The sequence below is a fragment of the Coregonus clupeaformis genome, unplaced genomic scaffold (genome assembly GCF_020615455.1).
Source record: "Coregonus clupeaformis isolate EN_2021a unplaced genomic scaffold, ASM2061545v1 scaf1402, whole genome shotgun sequence".
Lineage (NCBI taxonomy): Eukaryota > Metazoa > Chordata > Actinopteri > Salmoniformes > Salmonidae > Coregonus > Coregonus clupeaformis.
In genome coordinates this window covers 83,012-100,000 of record NW_025534856.1, presented here as the reverse complement: position 1 = coordinate 100,000, position 16,989 = coordinate 83,012, and the positions used below count along the sequence as shown (strand labels likewise).

At 46.9% G+C, this 16,989-nt stretch overlaps 2 protein-coding genes across 3 annotated transcripts in view; one reads left to right on the top strand and one right to left on the bottom strand.

Moving 5' to 3' along the window:
* LOC121531517 (epidermal growth factor receptor kinase substrate 8-like protein 2) overlaps positions 1-16,989 on the top strand; it is a 44,654-nt gene that overhangs the window by 14,249 nt on the left and 13,416 nt on the right. For both annotated transcript variants that reach the window (XM_045218146.1, XM_045218147.1), the window contains exons 4-10: positions 3,305-3,384; positions 3,471-3,577; positions 5,066-5,142; positions 6,690-6,816; positions 9,636-9,724; positions 10,249-10,323; positions 16,673-16,821. In XM_045218146.1, coding sequence (XP_045074081.1) covers positions 3,305-3,384; positions 3,471-3,577; positions 5,066-5,142; positions 6,690-6,816; positions 9,636-9,724; positions 10,249-10,323; positions 16,673-16,821 — 704 coding nt within the window. The remainder of the gene's footprint in view (positions 1-3,304; positions 3,385-3,470; positions 3,578-5,065; positions 5,143-6,689; positions 6,817-9,635; positions 9,725-10,248; positions 10,324-16,672; positions 16,822-16,989) is intronic.
* LOC121531518 (keratin-associated protein 9-1-like) lies at positions 14,524-16,684 on the bottom strand. Its single transcript, XM_045218148.1, has 2 exons — positions 14,727-16,684; positions 14,524-14,570 (listed from the first exon to the last, which is right to left on the bottom strand). Exons 1-2 carry the CDS (start codon positions 15,857-15,859, stop codon positions 14,540-14,542), a joined length of 1,164 nt encoding a protein of 387 aa, XP_045074083.1. The 5' UTR covers positions 15,860-16,684; the 3' UTR covers positions 14,524-14,539.

Sequence of the window (16,989 nt, the reverse complement as noted above, 5' to 3'; positions counted from 1 at the left end):
GGTGACAAAAAACTATCGACCGGTTAAATAGGTCCTAAACCCACCTCTCCAGTCTGTCCAGAAGGACATGGGGATAGGATCCAGTCTGTCCAGAAGGACATCATGGTCAACAGAGGTCAACCACCTCTCCAGTCTGTCCAGAAGGACATCATGGTCAACAGAGGCCAACCCACCTCTCCAGTCTGTCCAGAAGGACATCATGGTCAACAGAGGCCAACCACCTCTCCAGTCTGTCCAGAAGGACATCATGGTCAACAGAGGCCAACCACCTCTCCAGTCTGTCCAGAAGGACATCATGGTCAACAGAGGCCAACCCACCTCTCCTGTCTGTCCAGAAGGACATCATGGTTAACAGAGGCCAACCACCTCTCCAGTCTGTCCAGAAGGACATCATGGTCAACAGAGGCCAACCACCTCTCCAGTCTGTCCAGAAGGACATCGTGGTCAACAGAGGTCAACCCACTCTCCAGTCTGTCCAGAAGGACATCATTACATTTACATTTTAGTCATTTAGCAGACGCTCTTATCCAGAGCGACTTACAGTTAGTGAATACATATTTTTTTATACTGGCCCCCTGTGGGAATCGAACCCACAACCGAGCTACATCCCTGCCGGCCATTCCCTCCCCTACCCTGGGCCAATTGTGCGCCGCCCATGAGTCTCCCGGTCGCGGCCGGCTGCGACAGAGCCTGGATTCGAACCAGGATCTCTAGTGGCACAGTTAGCACTGCGATGCAGTGCCTTAGACCACTGCGCCACTCAGGAGTCATGGTCAACAGAGGCCAACCCACCTCTCCAGTCTGTCCAGAAGGACATCATGGTCAACAGAGGCCAACCCACCTCTCCAGTCTGTCCAGAAGGACATCATGGTCAACAGAGGCCAACCCACCTCTCCAGAAGGACATCATGGTCAACAGAGGCCAACCCACCTCTCCAGTCTGTCCAGAAGGACATCATGGACAACAGAGGCCAACCACCTCTCCAGTCTGTCCAGAAGGACATCATGGTCAACAGAGGCCAACCCACCTCTCCAGTCTGTCCAGAAGGACATCATGGTCAACAGAGGCCAACCCACCTCTCCAGTCTGTCCAGAAGGACATCATGGTCAACAGAGGCCAACCCACCTCTCCTGTCTGTCCAGAAGGACATCATGGTCAACAGAGGCCAACCCACCTCTCCAGTCTGTCCAGAAGGACATCATGGTCAGCAGAGGCCAACCACCTCTCCAGTCTGTCCAGAAGGACATCATGGTCAACAGAGGTCAACCACCTCTCCAGTCTGTCCAGAAGGACATCATGGACAACAGAGGTCAACCACCTCTCCAGTCTGTCCAGAAGGACATCATGGTCAACAGAGGCCAACCCACCTCTCCAGTCTGTCCAGAAGGACATCATGGTCAACAGAGGTCAACCACCTCTCCAGTCTGTCCAGAAGGACATCATGGTCAACAGAGGCCAACCCACCTCTCCAGTCTGTCCAGAAGGACATCATGGTCAACAGAGGCCAACCCACCTCTCCAGTCTGTCCAGAAGGACATCATGGTTAACAGTGCCGAATACAACACTGAAATCTAAGAGCACAAGGACAGAGAGCTGTTTGGCATCTGTGTTGGCTCTAAGATCATTTACCACTTTAACTAAGGCTGTCCGAAAACCAGATTGGAATTGTTCTAAAATACAGTTGGCACTTTATTTAGCTGTTTTAAAACCAATTTCTCCAGAATTTTACTTAAGAATGTAAGGTTGGAGATTGGCCGAAAATTGCTAAGCGCTGAAGAATCTAGATAACTTTTCTTCAGAAGGGGTTTCAGCAGAGCAGTCTTTAGTGCAGTGGGGAACGTTCCTGTGAACAGGAAGTGATTTAACAATAGCTTGCACTTCTTCAGATATGCAATTAAAAACTGTTTTGAAGAAGATGGTGGGGATAGGATCAAGAGAAGGTGGTGGGGATAGGATCAAGAGAAGGGGGTGGGGATAGGATCAAGAGAAGGGGTGGGGATAGGATCAAGAGAAGGTGGTGGGGATAGGATCAAGAGAAGGGGGTGGGGATAGGATCAAGAGAAGGGGGTGGGGATAGGATCAAGAGAAGGCAGGTAGAAGGCTTAAGTTGTGATATCACTTTCCTGAGCATGTCTGTGTCAACCAGGGAAAATAAATCCATAGTGCCTTTGCGTGGTAGGCTAGGGCACATATAATCACACTTCTCATCAGGTCTTGCTTGACTGATATCTTATCTCTGAAAAATGCCATATTTAGATGTGGAGGAAAATTCACATAGTTTTGCGGGGGGGTAGGATTTATCAGGCCATCAATGGTCGAGAGGAGCACTCTCTAATTATTCAGAATATTAGTGATCAAGTTAGAACAATTAGCCACTGTGTTTTATTTGCCAAATTGCTCCCTCAGAATATCATAATGGACCTGCAACTTTGACTGCCTCTTGATTGGTTTCCTCACTCATTCAAGGGGCTCTCCATTTGGATGTGCCGTTTTTCAACATTACTGGAGCTATAGTTAATTTGCTATTAAAAGGATCAACTCAATCATCACAATAGGAAGGAAGACTTACCATCCTGAAATACCAGTGACCTTCTTTTTCTTGACGTTTGTTTTTGGACAAATCATGATTTGGTGATACTTTAGACAAATTGTGATTTTGTGGAGGTGGGGGTGCTGGAAGTGGAGGCAGGGATTTTACCAGAAAGTCTGTTGTGGTTATGTAGTCCTATACAATTGTTATTCAGTAATGACCATGCCCTCTGTAACCGTACACACACATATTTATACTGACTATGCTCTCTCTCTCCCTCTCTCTCTCTCCCTCGCTCTCTCTCTCCCTCGCTCTCTCCCTCGCTCTCTCCCTCTCCCTCGCTCTCTCCCTCTCTCTCTCTCTCTCTCTCTCTCTCTCTCTCTGTCTCTCTCTTTCTCTCGCTCTCTTTCTCTCTCTCTTTCTCTTTCTGTTTCTCTCTCTGTCTCTCTCTTTCTGTTTCTCTCTCTCTCTCTCTCTCTCTCTCTCTCTCTCTCTCTCTCTCTCTCGCTCTCTCTGTCTCTCTCGCTCTCTCTGTCTCTCTCTCTCTCTCTGTCTCTCTCTCTTTCTCTCTGTCTCTCTCTTTCTCTCTGTCTCCCTCTCTTTCTCTCTTTCTCTCTCTCTCTCTCTCTCTCTCTCTCTCTCTTGCTCTCTTTCTCTCTCTCTTGCTCTCTTTCTCTCTCTTGCTCTCTCTCTCTCTCTCTCTCTCTCTCTCTCTCTCTCTCTCTCTTGTCTCTCTCTCTCGCTCTCTCTCTCTCCTTCTGTCGCTAACTGCAGGCAGAGATGGTCCATGCAGACATCGACAGTGCTCTGGGTGACAACAAACATGGGAAGAAGATGCGACCACAGACCTTGAAGTAAGAACCCTTATTTCTAATGGGGGTGCCCAGCCCCCCATAACCCCCTGTGATTAAAACCCTGCACTCCTCTCCTCCTCTCTCAGGGTGAACCAGGAGAAGATTAAGCGCCACAGAGAGTCCATCATCCCCCCCTCCTCGGCCCCCAAGGGCCCACCTCCAGGAGGCCGCGTGGCTGCCATGAACATGCAGGGTAAGACATATACCACACACACACACACACACACAGAGACACACACACACACACACAGAAACACACACACACAGAGACACACACACACACACACACATTACACATAGAGAGAGAGACACACACACACAGACACACACATTACACACAGAGAGAGAGACACACACACAGACACACACATTACACACAGAGAGAGAGACACACACACAGACACACACATTACACAGAGAGGGAGACACACACACACACACAGAAACACACACACACACACACACAGAGAGACACACACACACATTACACACAGAGAGAGACACACACACACAGAGACACACACACACACACACACACACATTACACACAGAGAGAGACACACACACACACACAGAAACACACACACACAGCATAATCAAAATCAAATCCAATTTTATTGGTCACATACACATATTTAGCAGATGTTATTGCGGGTGCAGTGAAATGCTTCTGTTCCTAGCTCCAACAGTGCAGTAGTATCTAACAATTCACAACAATACACACAAATCTCAAAGTAAAAGAAAGGAATTAATAAATATAGAAATATTAGGATGAGCAATGTCGGAGTGGCATTGACTAGAATACAGTAGAATACAGTATATACATATGAAATGAGTAAAACAGTATGTAAACATTATTAAAGTGACCAGTGATTCCATGTCTATGTACATAGGGCAGCAGTCTCTAAGGTGCAGGGTTGAGTAACCGGGTGACAGCTAGTGACAGTGACTAAGTTCAGGGCAGGGTACTGGGTGGTAGCCGGCTAGTGATGGCTATTTAACAGTCTGATGGCCTTGAGTTAGAAGCTGTTTTTCAGTCTCTCTGTCCCAGCTCTGATGTCCCTGTACTGACCTCTCCTTCTGGATGATAGCGGGGTGAACAGGCAGTGGCTCGGGTGGTTGATGTCCTTGATGATCTTTTTGGCCTTCCTGTGACACCGGGTGCTGTAGGTGTCTTGGAGGGCAGGTAGTTTGCCCCTGGTGATGCGTTGGGCAGACCGCACCACCCTCTGGAGAGCCCCGTGGTGGTGGGCGGTGCAGTTGCCATACCAGGCGGTGATACAGCCCGACAGGATGCTCTCAATTGTGCATCTGTAAAAGTTTGAGGGTTTTAGGTGATAAGCCAAATTTATTCAGCCTCCTGAGGTTGAAGAGGCGTTGTTGCGCCTTCTTCACCACACTGTCTGTGTGGGTGTACTCCAAGGAACTTGAAGCTTTCCACCTTCTCCACTGCGGTCCCGTCGGTGTGGATAGGGGCGTGCTCCCTCTGCTGTCTCCTGAAGTCCACGATCAGCTCCTTCGTTTGTTGACGTTGAGGGAGAGGTTATTTTCCTGCCACCACTCCTCCAGGGCCCTCACACTGACACACTGACACACACATTATTATAACCATGATTAACTGTTATCATTGTTATTGTTATTAATAAATGAATAAAGTGTGCTTTGTCTGTGTGTCTGGTAGATGTGGAAAGGCGAGGATCTGCACAGCAGGACCCAGAGTCCCATGAGAAGCTGGCCCAGCGTATTGAGAAGGACGTGGTGAGTTACACTGTTACACAATACCTTGTTGCCTACTTGGCTACATACTGATATTATGTCACCCGTACTGATATTAAGTCACCCGTACTGATATTAAGTCACCCATACTGATATTAAGTCACCCGTACTGATATTAAGTCACCCGTACTGATATTAAGTCACCCGTACTGATATTAAGTCACCCGTACTGATATTAAGTCACCCGTACTGATATTAAGTCACCCGTACTGATATTAAATCACCCGTACTGATATTAAGTCACCCGTACTGATATTAAGTCACCCGTACTGATATTAAGTCACCCGTACTGATATTAAGTCACCCGTACTGATATTAAATCACCCGTACTGATATTAAGTCACCCGTACTGATATTAAGTCACCCATACTGATATTAAGTCACCCATACTGATATTAAATCACCCATACTGATATTAAGTCACCCGTATTGATATTAAGTCACCCATACTGATATTAAGTCACCCGTACTGATATTAAGTCACCCATACTGATATTAAGTCACCCATACTGATATTAAATCACCCGTACTGATATTAAGTCACCCGTACTGATATTAAGTCACCCGTACTGATATTAAGTCACCCGTACTGATATTAAATCACCCGTACTGATATTAAGTCACCCGTACTGATATTAAGTCACCCGTACTGATATTAAATCACCCGTACTGATATTAAGTCACCCGTACTGATATTAAGTCACCCGTACTGATATTAAGTCACCCGTACTGATATTAAGTCACCCGTACTGATATTAAATCACCCGTACTGATATTAAGTCACCCGTACTGATATTAAGTCACCCGTACTGATATTAAGTCACCCGTACTGATATTAAATCACCCGTACTGATATTAAGTCACCCGTACTGATATTAAGTCACCCGTACTGATATTAAGTCACCCGTACTGATATTAAGTCACCCGTACTGATATTAAGTCACCCATACTGATATTAAGTCACCCATACTGATATTAAGTCACCCGTACTGAAATTAAATCACCCATACTGTCAAGTTGTGTATGGTTCACACTGCAGCTGTTGAATATGAATACCTGTCTTTTGACGCAACACATACTGATATTAAGTCACCCCATGTTTTGCTTCCTAGCTAAGACACTTTCTCTCTCATTCTCGTCCAGCACCTGCACCTGTGTAATGATCATTCTGTTTAATCAGCTTCTTGATATGCCACACCTGTCAGGTGGATGGATTATCTTGGCAAAGGAGAAATGCTCACTAACAGGGATGTAAACAAATGTGTGCACAGAATTTGAGAGAAATAAGCTTTTTGTTCAGTGTAGTTATTTCTGGTACTTGTCTAGCGCCTATAGATCTGTGTATTAGTAGTTATTCTACTACTATTAGCAGTTATTCTCTGTATTATTTGCTTGCATGCTAGATACATCACTCGTTAGACGTTCCCCCCTGCAGGACATTCTGAACTAAACCAGATTTGATCATGCTAGCTTGGTGGTCAGCCATCACTCGTTAGACTTTCTTTCTTTCTCTCGCCTTCTCTTTTTAGCAAATCCTGAACTGTGCCCTGGATGACATTGAGATCTTTGTGGCTCGGCTGCAGAAGGCTGCGGAGGCGTTCTCTCAGCTCAACCAGCGCAACAAGAGTAAGAAGATTAAGAAGAAAGGACCAGCAGGTCTGTTTCTTCTTCTTCTGGTCACGTGGTGGAAACAACCACCTCACTGACAATATCAAATATATTGTCCACTAACACTTTCTATGTTCTCTTGTGTTATGCCTTCTCTTAACTCTTTCATCAACTGGACTGTGTATCTTGAATTATTGTATTGTCCACTATCTATGATGTCATCTCCTATATCCTCTTAAGCTGTGGAGAGACAACTTTTCCTTACTATGGCCTGTATTACCTTCTGATCCAAGACACCTTGATCTGGGGCTGTGTGGGTGGTTGATGTTGAACCAAGACACCTTGATCTGGGGCTGTGTGGGTGGTTGATGTTGATCCAAGACACCTTGATCTGGGGCTGTGTGGGTGGTTGATGTTGATCCAAGACACCTTGATCTGGGGCTGTGTGGGTGGTTGATGTTGATCCAAGACACCTTGATCTGGGGCTGTGTGGGTGGTTGATGTTGATCCAAGACACCTTGATCTGGGGCTGTGTGGGTGGTTGATGTTGATCCAAGACACCTTGATCTGGGGCTGTGTGGGTGGTTGATGTTGATCCAAGACACCTTGATCTGGGGCTGTGTGGGTGGTTGATGTTGATCCAAGACACCTTGATCTGGATACAAAATGGGTAGCTGATGTTGAATATTCTAAAATGGTCAAATCTCGTCTAAAATAAGTTGGGTTCAGTCAACATTTTCTCAGGTGGTCTTAGTGGAATTAGCAATAATTAATTCAATATTGATCTTGATCTTGTCAGATTTTCATTTTGTCCTGGCTGTACAGTTCTAAATTCTGAATGCAACTGAGCAATCTGAACAGTCCCCTTTTGAGATGAGTGGAGATTTTCTCAGATGGTTCTATGTGGACACATCAACACAGCTAAAGAGTGTTACATTGACTTTCCCATCTGATCCTCTCCCCCCTGCCCTGTGTGAAGCCAGTATAGTAACCGTCTCCCCCCTGCCCTGTGTGAAGCCAGTATAGTAACCGTCTCCCCCCTGCCCTGTGTGAAGCCAGTATAGTAACCGTCTCCCCCCTGCCCTGTGTGAAGCCAGTATAGTAACCGTCTCCCCCCTGCCCTGTGTGAAGCCAGTATAGTAACCGTTTCCCCCCTGCCCTGTGTGAAGCCAGTATAGTAACCGCTTTCCCCCTGCCCTGTGTGAAGCCAGTATAGTAACCGTCTCCCCCTGCCCTGTGTGAAGCCAGTATAGTAACCCTCTCCCCCCTGCCCTGTGTGAAGCCAGTATAGTAACCGTCTCCCCCCTGCCCTGTGTGAAGCCAGTGTAGTAACCCTCTCTCCCCTGCCCTGTGTGAAGCCAGTGTAGTAACCGTCTCCCCCCTGCCCTGTGTGAAGCCAGTGTAGTAACCCTCTCTCCCCTGCCCTGTGTGAAGCCAGTATAGTAACCGTCTCCCCCCTGCCCTGTGTGAAGCCAGTATAGTAACTGTCTCCCCCCTGCCCTGTGTGAAGCCAGTATAGTAACCGTCTCCCCCCTGCCCTGTATAGTAACCGTCTCTCCCCTGCCCTGTGTGAAGCCAGTATAGTAACCGTCTCCCCCCTGCCCTGTATAGTAACCGTCTCCCCCCTGCCCTGTGTGAAGCCAGTATAGTAACTGTCTCCCCCCTGCCCAGTATAGTAACTGTCTCCCCCCTGCCCAGTATAGTAACCGTCTCCCCCCTGCCCTGTGTGAAGCCAGTATAGTAACCGTCTCCCCCCTGCCCTGTGTGAAGCCAGTATAGTAACCGTCTCCCCCTGCCCTGTATAGTAACCGTCTCCCCCCTGCCCTGTGTGAAGCCAGTATAGTAACCGTCTCCCCCCTGCCCTGTATAGTAACCGTCTCCCCCTGCCCTGTGTGAAGCCAGTATAGTAACCGTCTCCCCCCTGCCCTGTATAGTAACCGTCTCCCCCCTGCCCTGTGTGAAGCCAGTATAGTAACTGTCTCCCCCCTGCCCAGTATAGTAACTGTCTCCCCCCTGCCCAGTATAGTAACCGTCTCCCCCCTGCCCTGTGTGAAGCCAGTGTAGTAACCGTCTCCCCCCTGCCCTGTGTGAAGCCAGTATAGTAACCGTCTCCCCCTGCCCTGTGTGAAGCCAGTATAGTAACCGTCTCCCCCTGCCCTGTGTGAAGCCAGTGTAGTAACCGTCTCCCCCTGCCCTGTGTGAAGCCAGTATAGTAACCGTCTCCCCCTGCCCTGTATAGTAACCGTCTCCCCCCTGCCCTGTGTGAAGCCAGTATAGTAACCGTCTCCCCCCTGCCCTGTATAGTAACCGTCTCCCCCTGCCCTGTGTGAAGCCAGTATAGTAACCGTCTCCCCTGCCCTGTATAGTAACCGTCTCCCCCTGCCCTGTGTGAAGCCAGTATAGTAACTGTCTCCCCCTGCCCAGTATAGTAACTGTCACCCCCTGCCCGTATAGTACCGTCTCCCCCTGCCCTGTGTGAAGCCAGTGTAGTAACCGTCTCCCCCCTGCCCTGTGTGAAGCCAGTATAGTAACCGTCTCCCCCCTGCCCTGTGTGAAGCCAGTGTAGTAACTGTCTCCCCCCTGCCCTGTGTGAAGCCAGTATAGTAACCGTCTCCCCCCTGCCCTGTGTGAAGCCAGTGTAGTAACCATCTCCCCCCTGCCCTGTGTGAAGCCAGTATAGTAACCGTCTCCCCCCTGCCCTGTGTGAAGCCAGTATAGTAACCGTCTCCCCCCTGCCCTGTGTGAAGCCAGTGTAGTAACCATCTCCCCCCTGCCCTGTGTGAAGCCAGTATAGTAACCCTACAGTAGTCTCTATGTGTGGTTATGTCATGTTTGTCTCTCTCGTCTGTCGGCCTGCTTATTGACAGAGGGCATGCTGACCCTGAGAGCGAAGCCCCCCTCCGAGGCAGAGTTCATTGATAGCCTACAGAAACTGAAGTTAGCCTTCAACCTACTGGTGAGTTGACTTCCTAGTACACAAACCTCCATTATGCCTGTGTATAATACATTTGACGTTTGACATTTTAGTCGTTTAGCAGACGCTCTTATCTAGAGCGACTTACAGGAGGAGTTAGGGTTAAGTGCCTTGCTCAAGGGCACATCGACAGATGTTTCACCTAGTTGCTCAGGGATCCGAACCAGCAACCTTTTAGTTACTGGCCCAACGTTCTTAAACGTTAGTTCCAGCGGAGACCAAAGCGCACCCTACCCCTTTACTTTGGTCCTAACCCTTTGATGTTTACAGATTTAAAGGGTCTTTATAGGTTGAATCAGGCGAGTAGTGGAGCCTCCACCATGTTGCTTACATCTATAAACATGGAAGGACCAAGGGAAAGGGCTTTGAAGGGAATTGGGACAGACATCTTTTAGTTTACTTCCCCAATTGACTGATTTGAAATAGAAACCTTGCTGCTACTTTCCTATACGGAGCTGTGGTGAGCTGTGTCTAACAGTGTGTATTTGTCACTCTGCCCCCTGCAGGCCAAACTGAAGAAGCACATCCAGAACCCCAGCGCTTCTGAACTGGTGCACTTCCTCTTTGGCCCCCTGGAGTTGGTAAGAACCTGACTGATAGTCACCCCTGGAGTTGGTAAGAACCTGACTGATAGTCACCCCTGGAGTTGGTAAGAACCTGACTGATAGTCACCCCTGGAGTTGGTAAGAAGCTGACTGATAGTCACCCCTGGAGTTGGTAAGAAGCTGACTGATAGTCACCCCTGGAGTTGGTAAGAACCTGACTGATAGTCACCCCTGGAGTTGGTAAGAAGCTGACTGATAGTCACCCCTGGAGTTGGTAAGAACCTGACTGATAGTCACCCCTGGAGTTGGTAAGAACCTGACTGAAAGTCACCCCTGGAGTTGGTAAGAACCTGACTGATAGTCACCCCTGGAGTTGGTAAGAAGCTGACTGATAGTCACCCCTGGAGTTGGTAAGAACCTGAATGATAGTCACCCCTGGAGTTGGTAAGAACCTGACTGATAGTCACCCCTGGAGTTGGTAAGAACCTGACTGATAGTCACCCCTGGAGTTGGTAAGAACCTGACTGATAGTCACCCCTGGAGTTGGTAAGAACCTGACTGATAGTCACCCCTGGAATTGGTAAGAACCTGACTGATAGTCACCCCTTGAGTTGGTAAGAACCTGACTGATAGTCACCCCTGGAGTTGGTAAGAAGCTGACTGATAGTCACCCCTGGAGTTGGTAAGAAGCTGACTGATAGTCACCCCTGGAGTTGGTAAGAAGCTGACTGATAGTCACCCCTGGAGTTGGTAAGAAGCTGACTGATAGTCACCCCTGGAGTTGGTAAGAACCTGACTGATAGTCACCCCTGGAGTTGGTAAGAAGCTGACTGATAGTCACCCCTGGAGTTGGTAAGAACCTGACTGATAGACACCCCTGGAGTTGGTAAGAACCTGACTGATAGTCACCCCTGGAGTTGGTAAGAAGCTGACTGATAGTCACCCCTGGAGTTGGTAAGAACCTGACTGATAGTCACCCCTGGAGTTGGTAAGAAGCTGACTGATAGTCACCCCTGGAGTTGGTAAGAACCTGACTGATAGACACCCCTGGAGTTGGTAAGAACCTGACTGATAGTCACCCCTGGAGTTGGTAAGAAGCTGACTGATAGTCACCCCTGGAGTTGGTAAGAAGCTGACTGATAGTCACCCCTGGAGTTGGTAAGAAGCTGACTGATAGTCACCCCTGGAGTTGGTAAGAAGCTGACTGATAGTCACCCCTGGAGTTGGTAAGAACCTGACTGATAGTCACCCCTGGAGTTGGTAAGAAGCTGACTGATAGTCACCCCTGGAGTTGGTAAGAACCTGACTGATAGACACCCCTGGAGTTGGTAAGAACCTGACTGATAGTCACCCCTGGAGTTGGTAAGAAGCTGACTGATAGTCACCCCTGGAGTTGGTAAGAACCTGACTGATAGTCACCCCTGGAGTTGGTAAGAAGCTGACTGATAGTCACCCCTGGAGTTGGTAAGAACCTGACTGATAGTCACCCCTGGAGTTGGTAAGAACCTGACTGATAGACACCCCTGGAGTTGGTAAGAACCTGACTGATAGTCACCCCTGGAGTTGGTAAGAAGCTGACTGATAGACAAAAATATATAATGTTTCATAGAGTGCATTCATAGCAGGCAAAGTTGGTTGAAAAGACATCAAAACAGCCAGATTACAACCTGAACTGTTTGAAATCTGGTTGCAATAATGATATCATTGCAACCAGTTTTGCCTGCTAGGATTTGATCATCCAGCCTGTATTTGGATAGAGATTGTTGTGTATCACACTCTGTCCTTGCAGAGAAAATAAGTCTTACTGTTTTTATTTTATTTATTTTTTATTTTTTAATCTTTATTTAACCAGGTAAGCCAGTTGAGAACAAGTTCTCATTTACAACTGCGACCTGGCCAAGATAAAGCAAAGCAGTGCGATAAAAACAACAACACAGAGTTACATATGGGGTAAAACAAAACATAAAGTCAAAAATACAACAGAAAATATATATACAGTGTGTTGCCTACATCAGATGAGGTAGGAGAGTGTTTCTAAACATCAGACACAGGCCTTTTCAGCTGGGCCAATTTCTGTTATTCTGTAAAAAAAATCGTTACTTGAAAAAATGCCAGTGACATCAACTAAAATCTAAATGGAAATGAAATGGCTCGTGTCTGTCCCTTTGACCTACTACTCTATACTATGTCTGGGCAGCCAAGCAGAACACTGTGTGCTTTAGGAAGCATTCATTCTTCCCACAATGTTGACTGAACCATACACACAGTAGTACGCTGTTATTCCCACACACCACGGCCAGTCTATTGAGCTGGGGAGAATGAGAACAGCTGAATGCTTGGACTGTCCTAGTCATCAACATACCTTACCCTCTATTGGCTTGTGTGTGTGGAAGCTTTCCTGCAGGGGGGGGGGGGAAGTCTAATGAGTGATGTATCTAGCATGCAAACACACACACACACACACACACACACACACACACACACACACACCCTTCCACCTTGGAACTAAGCAGACCGGATCAGTGTGGTTACAGCCCTACATCAGGTGCAGTCACCACAGTTGCGTAATGATGAAGGCTAGATTTACTGAACCCTAACATCTATTATTCAGACAGACACACCTGGTTACTGCCCTATGATACTGCCTCATGGTAACATAGCCTTGTACAGTGAGGGAAAAAAGTATTTGATCCCCTGCTGATTTTGTACGTTTGCCCACTGACAAAGAAATGATCAGTCTATACTTTTAATGGTAGGTTTATTTGAACAGTGAGAGACAGAATAACAACAACAAAATCCAGAAAAACGCATGTCAAAAATGTTATAAATTCATTTGCATTTTAATGAGGGAAATAAGTATTTGACCCCCTCTGCAAAACATGACTTAGTACTTGGTGGCAAAATCCTTGTTGGCAATCACAGAGGTCAGACTTTTCTTGTAGTTGGCCACCAGGTTTGCACACATCTCAGGAGGGATTTTGTCCCACTCCTCTTTGCAGATCTTCTCCAAGTCATTAAGGTTTCGAGGCTGACGTTTGGCAACTCGAACCTTCAGCTCCCTCCACAGATTTTCTATGGGATTGAGGTCTGGAGACTGACTAGGCCACTCCAGGACCTTAATGTGCTTCTTCTTGAGCCACTCCTTTGTTGCCTTGGCCGTGTGTTTTGGGTCATTGTCATGCTGGAATACCCATCCACAACCCATTTTCAATGCCCTGGCTGAGGGAAGGATGTTCTCACCCAAGATTTGACGGTACATGGCCCCGTCCATCGTCCCTTTGATGCGGTGAAGTTGTCCTGTCCCCTTAGCAGAAAAACACCCCCAAAGCATAATGTTTCCACCTCCATGTTTGACGGTGGGGATGGTGTTCTTGGGGTCATAGGCAGCATTCCTCCTCCTCCAAACACGGCGAGTTGAGTTGATGCCAAAGAGCTCGATTTTGGTCACATCTGACCACAACACTTTCACCCAGTTCACCTCTGAATCATTCAGATGTTCATTGGCAAACTTCAGACGGGCCTGTATATGTGCTTTCTTGAGCAGGGGGGACCTTGCGGGCGCTGCAGGATTTCAGTCCTTCACGGCGTAGTGTGTTACCAATTGTTTTCTTGGTGACTATGGTCCCAGCTGCCTTGAGATCATTGACAAGATCCTCCCCGTGTAGTTCTGGGCTGATTCCTCACCGTTCTCATGATCATTGCAACTCCACGAGGTGAGATCTTGCATGGAGCCCCAGGCCGAGGGAGATTGACAGTCTTTTGTGTTTCTTCCATTTGCGAATAATCGCACCAACTGTTGTCACCTTCTCACCAAGCTGCTTGGCGATGGTCTTGTAGCCCATTCCAGCCTTGTGTAGGTCTACAATCTTGTCCCTGACATCCTGGGAGAGCTCTTTGGTCTTGGCCATGGTGGAGAGTTTGGAATCTGATTGATTGATTGCTTCTGTGGACAGGTGTCTTTTATACAGGTAACAAGATGAGATTAGGAGCACTCCCTTTAAGAGTGTGCTCCTAATCTCAGCTCGTTACCTGTATAAAAGACACCTGGGAGCCATACATCTTTCTGATTGAGAGGGGGTCAAATACTTATTTCCCTCATTAAAATGCAAATCAATTTATAACATTTTTTACATGCGTTTTTCTGGATTTTTTTGTTGTTATTCTGTCTCTCACTGTTCAAATAAACCTACCATTAAAATTATAGATTGATCATTTATTTGTTAGTGGGCAAACGTACAAAATCAGCAGGGGATCAAATACTTTTTTCCCTCACTGTAGTACACCTGGTTACTGTCTCATGGCAACATATCCTGATAGTACACCTGGTTACTGTCTCATGGTAACATAATCTTATAGTACACCTGTTTACTGTCTCATAGCAACATAGCCTTATAGTACACTTGGTTACTGTCTCATAGCAACATAGCCTTATAGTACACCTGGTTACTGTCTCATGGCAACATATCCTGATAGTACACCTGGTTACTGTCTCATGGTAACATAGTCTTATAGTACACCTGGTTACTGTCTCATAGCAACATGGCCTTATAGTACACCTGGTTACTGTCTCATGGCAACATAGCCTTATAGTACACTTGGTTACTGTCTCATGGCAACATAGCCTTATAGTACACTTGGTTACTGTCTCATAGCAACATAGCCTTATAGTACACCTGGTTACTGTCTCATAGCAACATAGCCTTATAGTACACCTGGTTACTGTCTCATAGCAACATAGCCTTATAGTACACCTGGTTACTGTCTCATAGCAACATAGTCTTATAGTACACCTGGTTACTGTCTCATGGCAACATAGACTTATAGTACACCTGGTTACTGTCTCATGGCAACATAGACTTATAGTACACCTGGTTACTGTCTCATAGCAACATATCCTTATAGTACACCTGGTTACTGTATCATGGTAACATGGCCTTATAGTACACCTGGTTACTGTCGCATAGCAACATAGCCTTATAGTACACCTGGTTACTGTCTCATAGCAACATAGCCTTATAGTACACCTGGTTACTGTCTCATGGCAACATAGCCTTATAGTACACCTGGTTACTGTCTCATAGCAACATAGCCTTATAGTACACCTGGTTACTGTCTCATGGCAACATAGCCTTATAGTACACCTGGTTACTGTCTCATGGCAACATAGCCTTATAGTACACCTGGTTACTGTCTCATGGCAACATAGCCTTATAGTACACCTGGTTACTGTCTCATAGCAACATAGTCTTATAGTACACCTGGTTACTGTCTCATGGCAATATAGCCTTATAGTACACGTGGTTACTGTCTCATGGTAACATGGCCTTATAGTACACCTGGTTACTGTCTCATGGCAACATATCCTTATAGTACACATGGTTACTGTCTCATGGCAACATAGTCTTATAGTACACCTGGTTACTGTCTCATAGCAACATGGCCTTATAGTACACCTGGTTACTGTCTCATAGCAACATAGTCTTATAGTACACCTGGTTACTGTCTCATGGCAACATAGCCTTATAGTACACCTGGTTACTGTCTCATGGCAACATAGCCTTATAGTACACATGGTTACTGTCTCATGGCAACATAGTCTTATAATACACCTGGTTACTGTCTCATAGCAACATGGCCTTATAGTACACCTGGTTACTGTCTTACAGCAACATAGTCTTATAGTACACCTGGTTACTGTCTCATGGCAACATAGCCTTATAGTACACCTGGTTACTGTCTCATAGCAACATAGTCTTATAGTACACCTGGTTACTGTCTCATGGCAACATAGCCTTATAGTACACGTGGTTACTGTCTCATGGTAACATGGCCTTATAGTACACCTGGTTACTGTCTCATAGCAACATGGCCTTATAGTACACCTGGTTACTGTCTCATGGCAACATAGCCTTATAGTACACCTGGTTACTGTCTCATAGCAACATGGCCTTATAGTACACCTGGTTACTGTCTCATAGCAACATAGCCTTATAGTACACCTGGTTACTGTCTCATAGCAACATGGCCTTATAGTACACCTGGTTACTGTCTCATAGCAACATGGCCTTATAGTACACCTGGTTACTGTCTTACAGCAACACACATAACACAAGTGGCTGGGTGCTTTTAGAAGAGATTAACCTGCTGAGATATTGACTGTGTACGACAGTGGAAGCTATAGACTGTGTTTTGATAATGACTTGTATGTCCTGTGACCTCTACCCTCTGACCTTCCAGGTGCTCCAGTGTATGTCCTGTGACCTCTACCCTCTACCCTCTGACCTTCCAGGTGCTCCAGTGTATGACCTGTGACCTCTACCCTCTACCCTCTGACCTTCCAGGTTCTCCAGTGTATGACCTGTGACCTCTAACCTCCGACCTCTAGGTGCTCCAGTCCTGTGGCAGTCCAGAGCTGCCCCGCTCCGTGGTCTCCCCTCACCTGTCCAGAGATGCAGTAGACTTCCTGAGAGGTCACCTGTCGCCTAAAGAGATGACCATCTTTGAACTTCTGGGAGACGGGTGGACACGACCCAGGTGTGTGTGTGTGGTTGCAAGTGTACTGTACCCATGTGTTTTTGTTGTTTTAAATATTAGATGTATGATGCTTGCGTTTCTTTTTGTCGAGCAAAACTTTTTATGGAAGGTACTATGCTGCGTACAGACCTCCTCCTGCCACACCGTCGGTCACGAGTCGGGATGGCA

What these genes read in the sequence shown, in the direction of transcription:
- LOC121531518 (XM_045218148.1), bottom strand. Translation starts at nt 15,859, where the DNA reads ATGTGTACTATAAGGCTATGTTGCCATGAGACAGTAACCAGGTGTACT. An exon ending in TGCCATGAGACAGTAACCAG is followed by an intron (nt 14,571 to 14,726) that starts GTGTACTATAAG and finishes GACAGTAACCAG; the next exon opens with GTGTACTACAGTGAGGGAAA.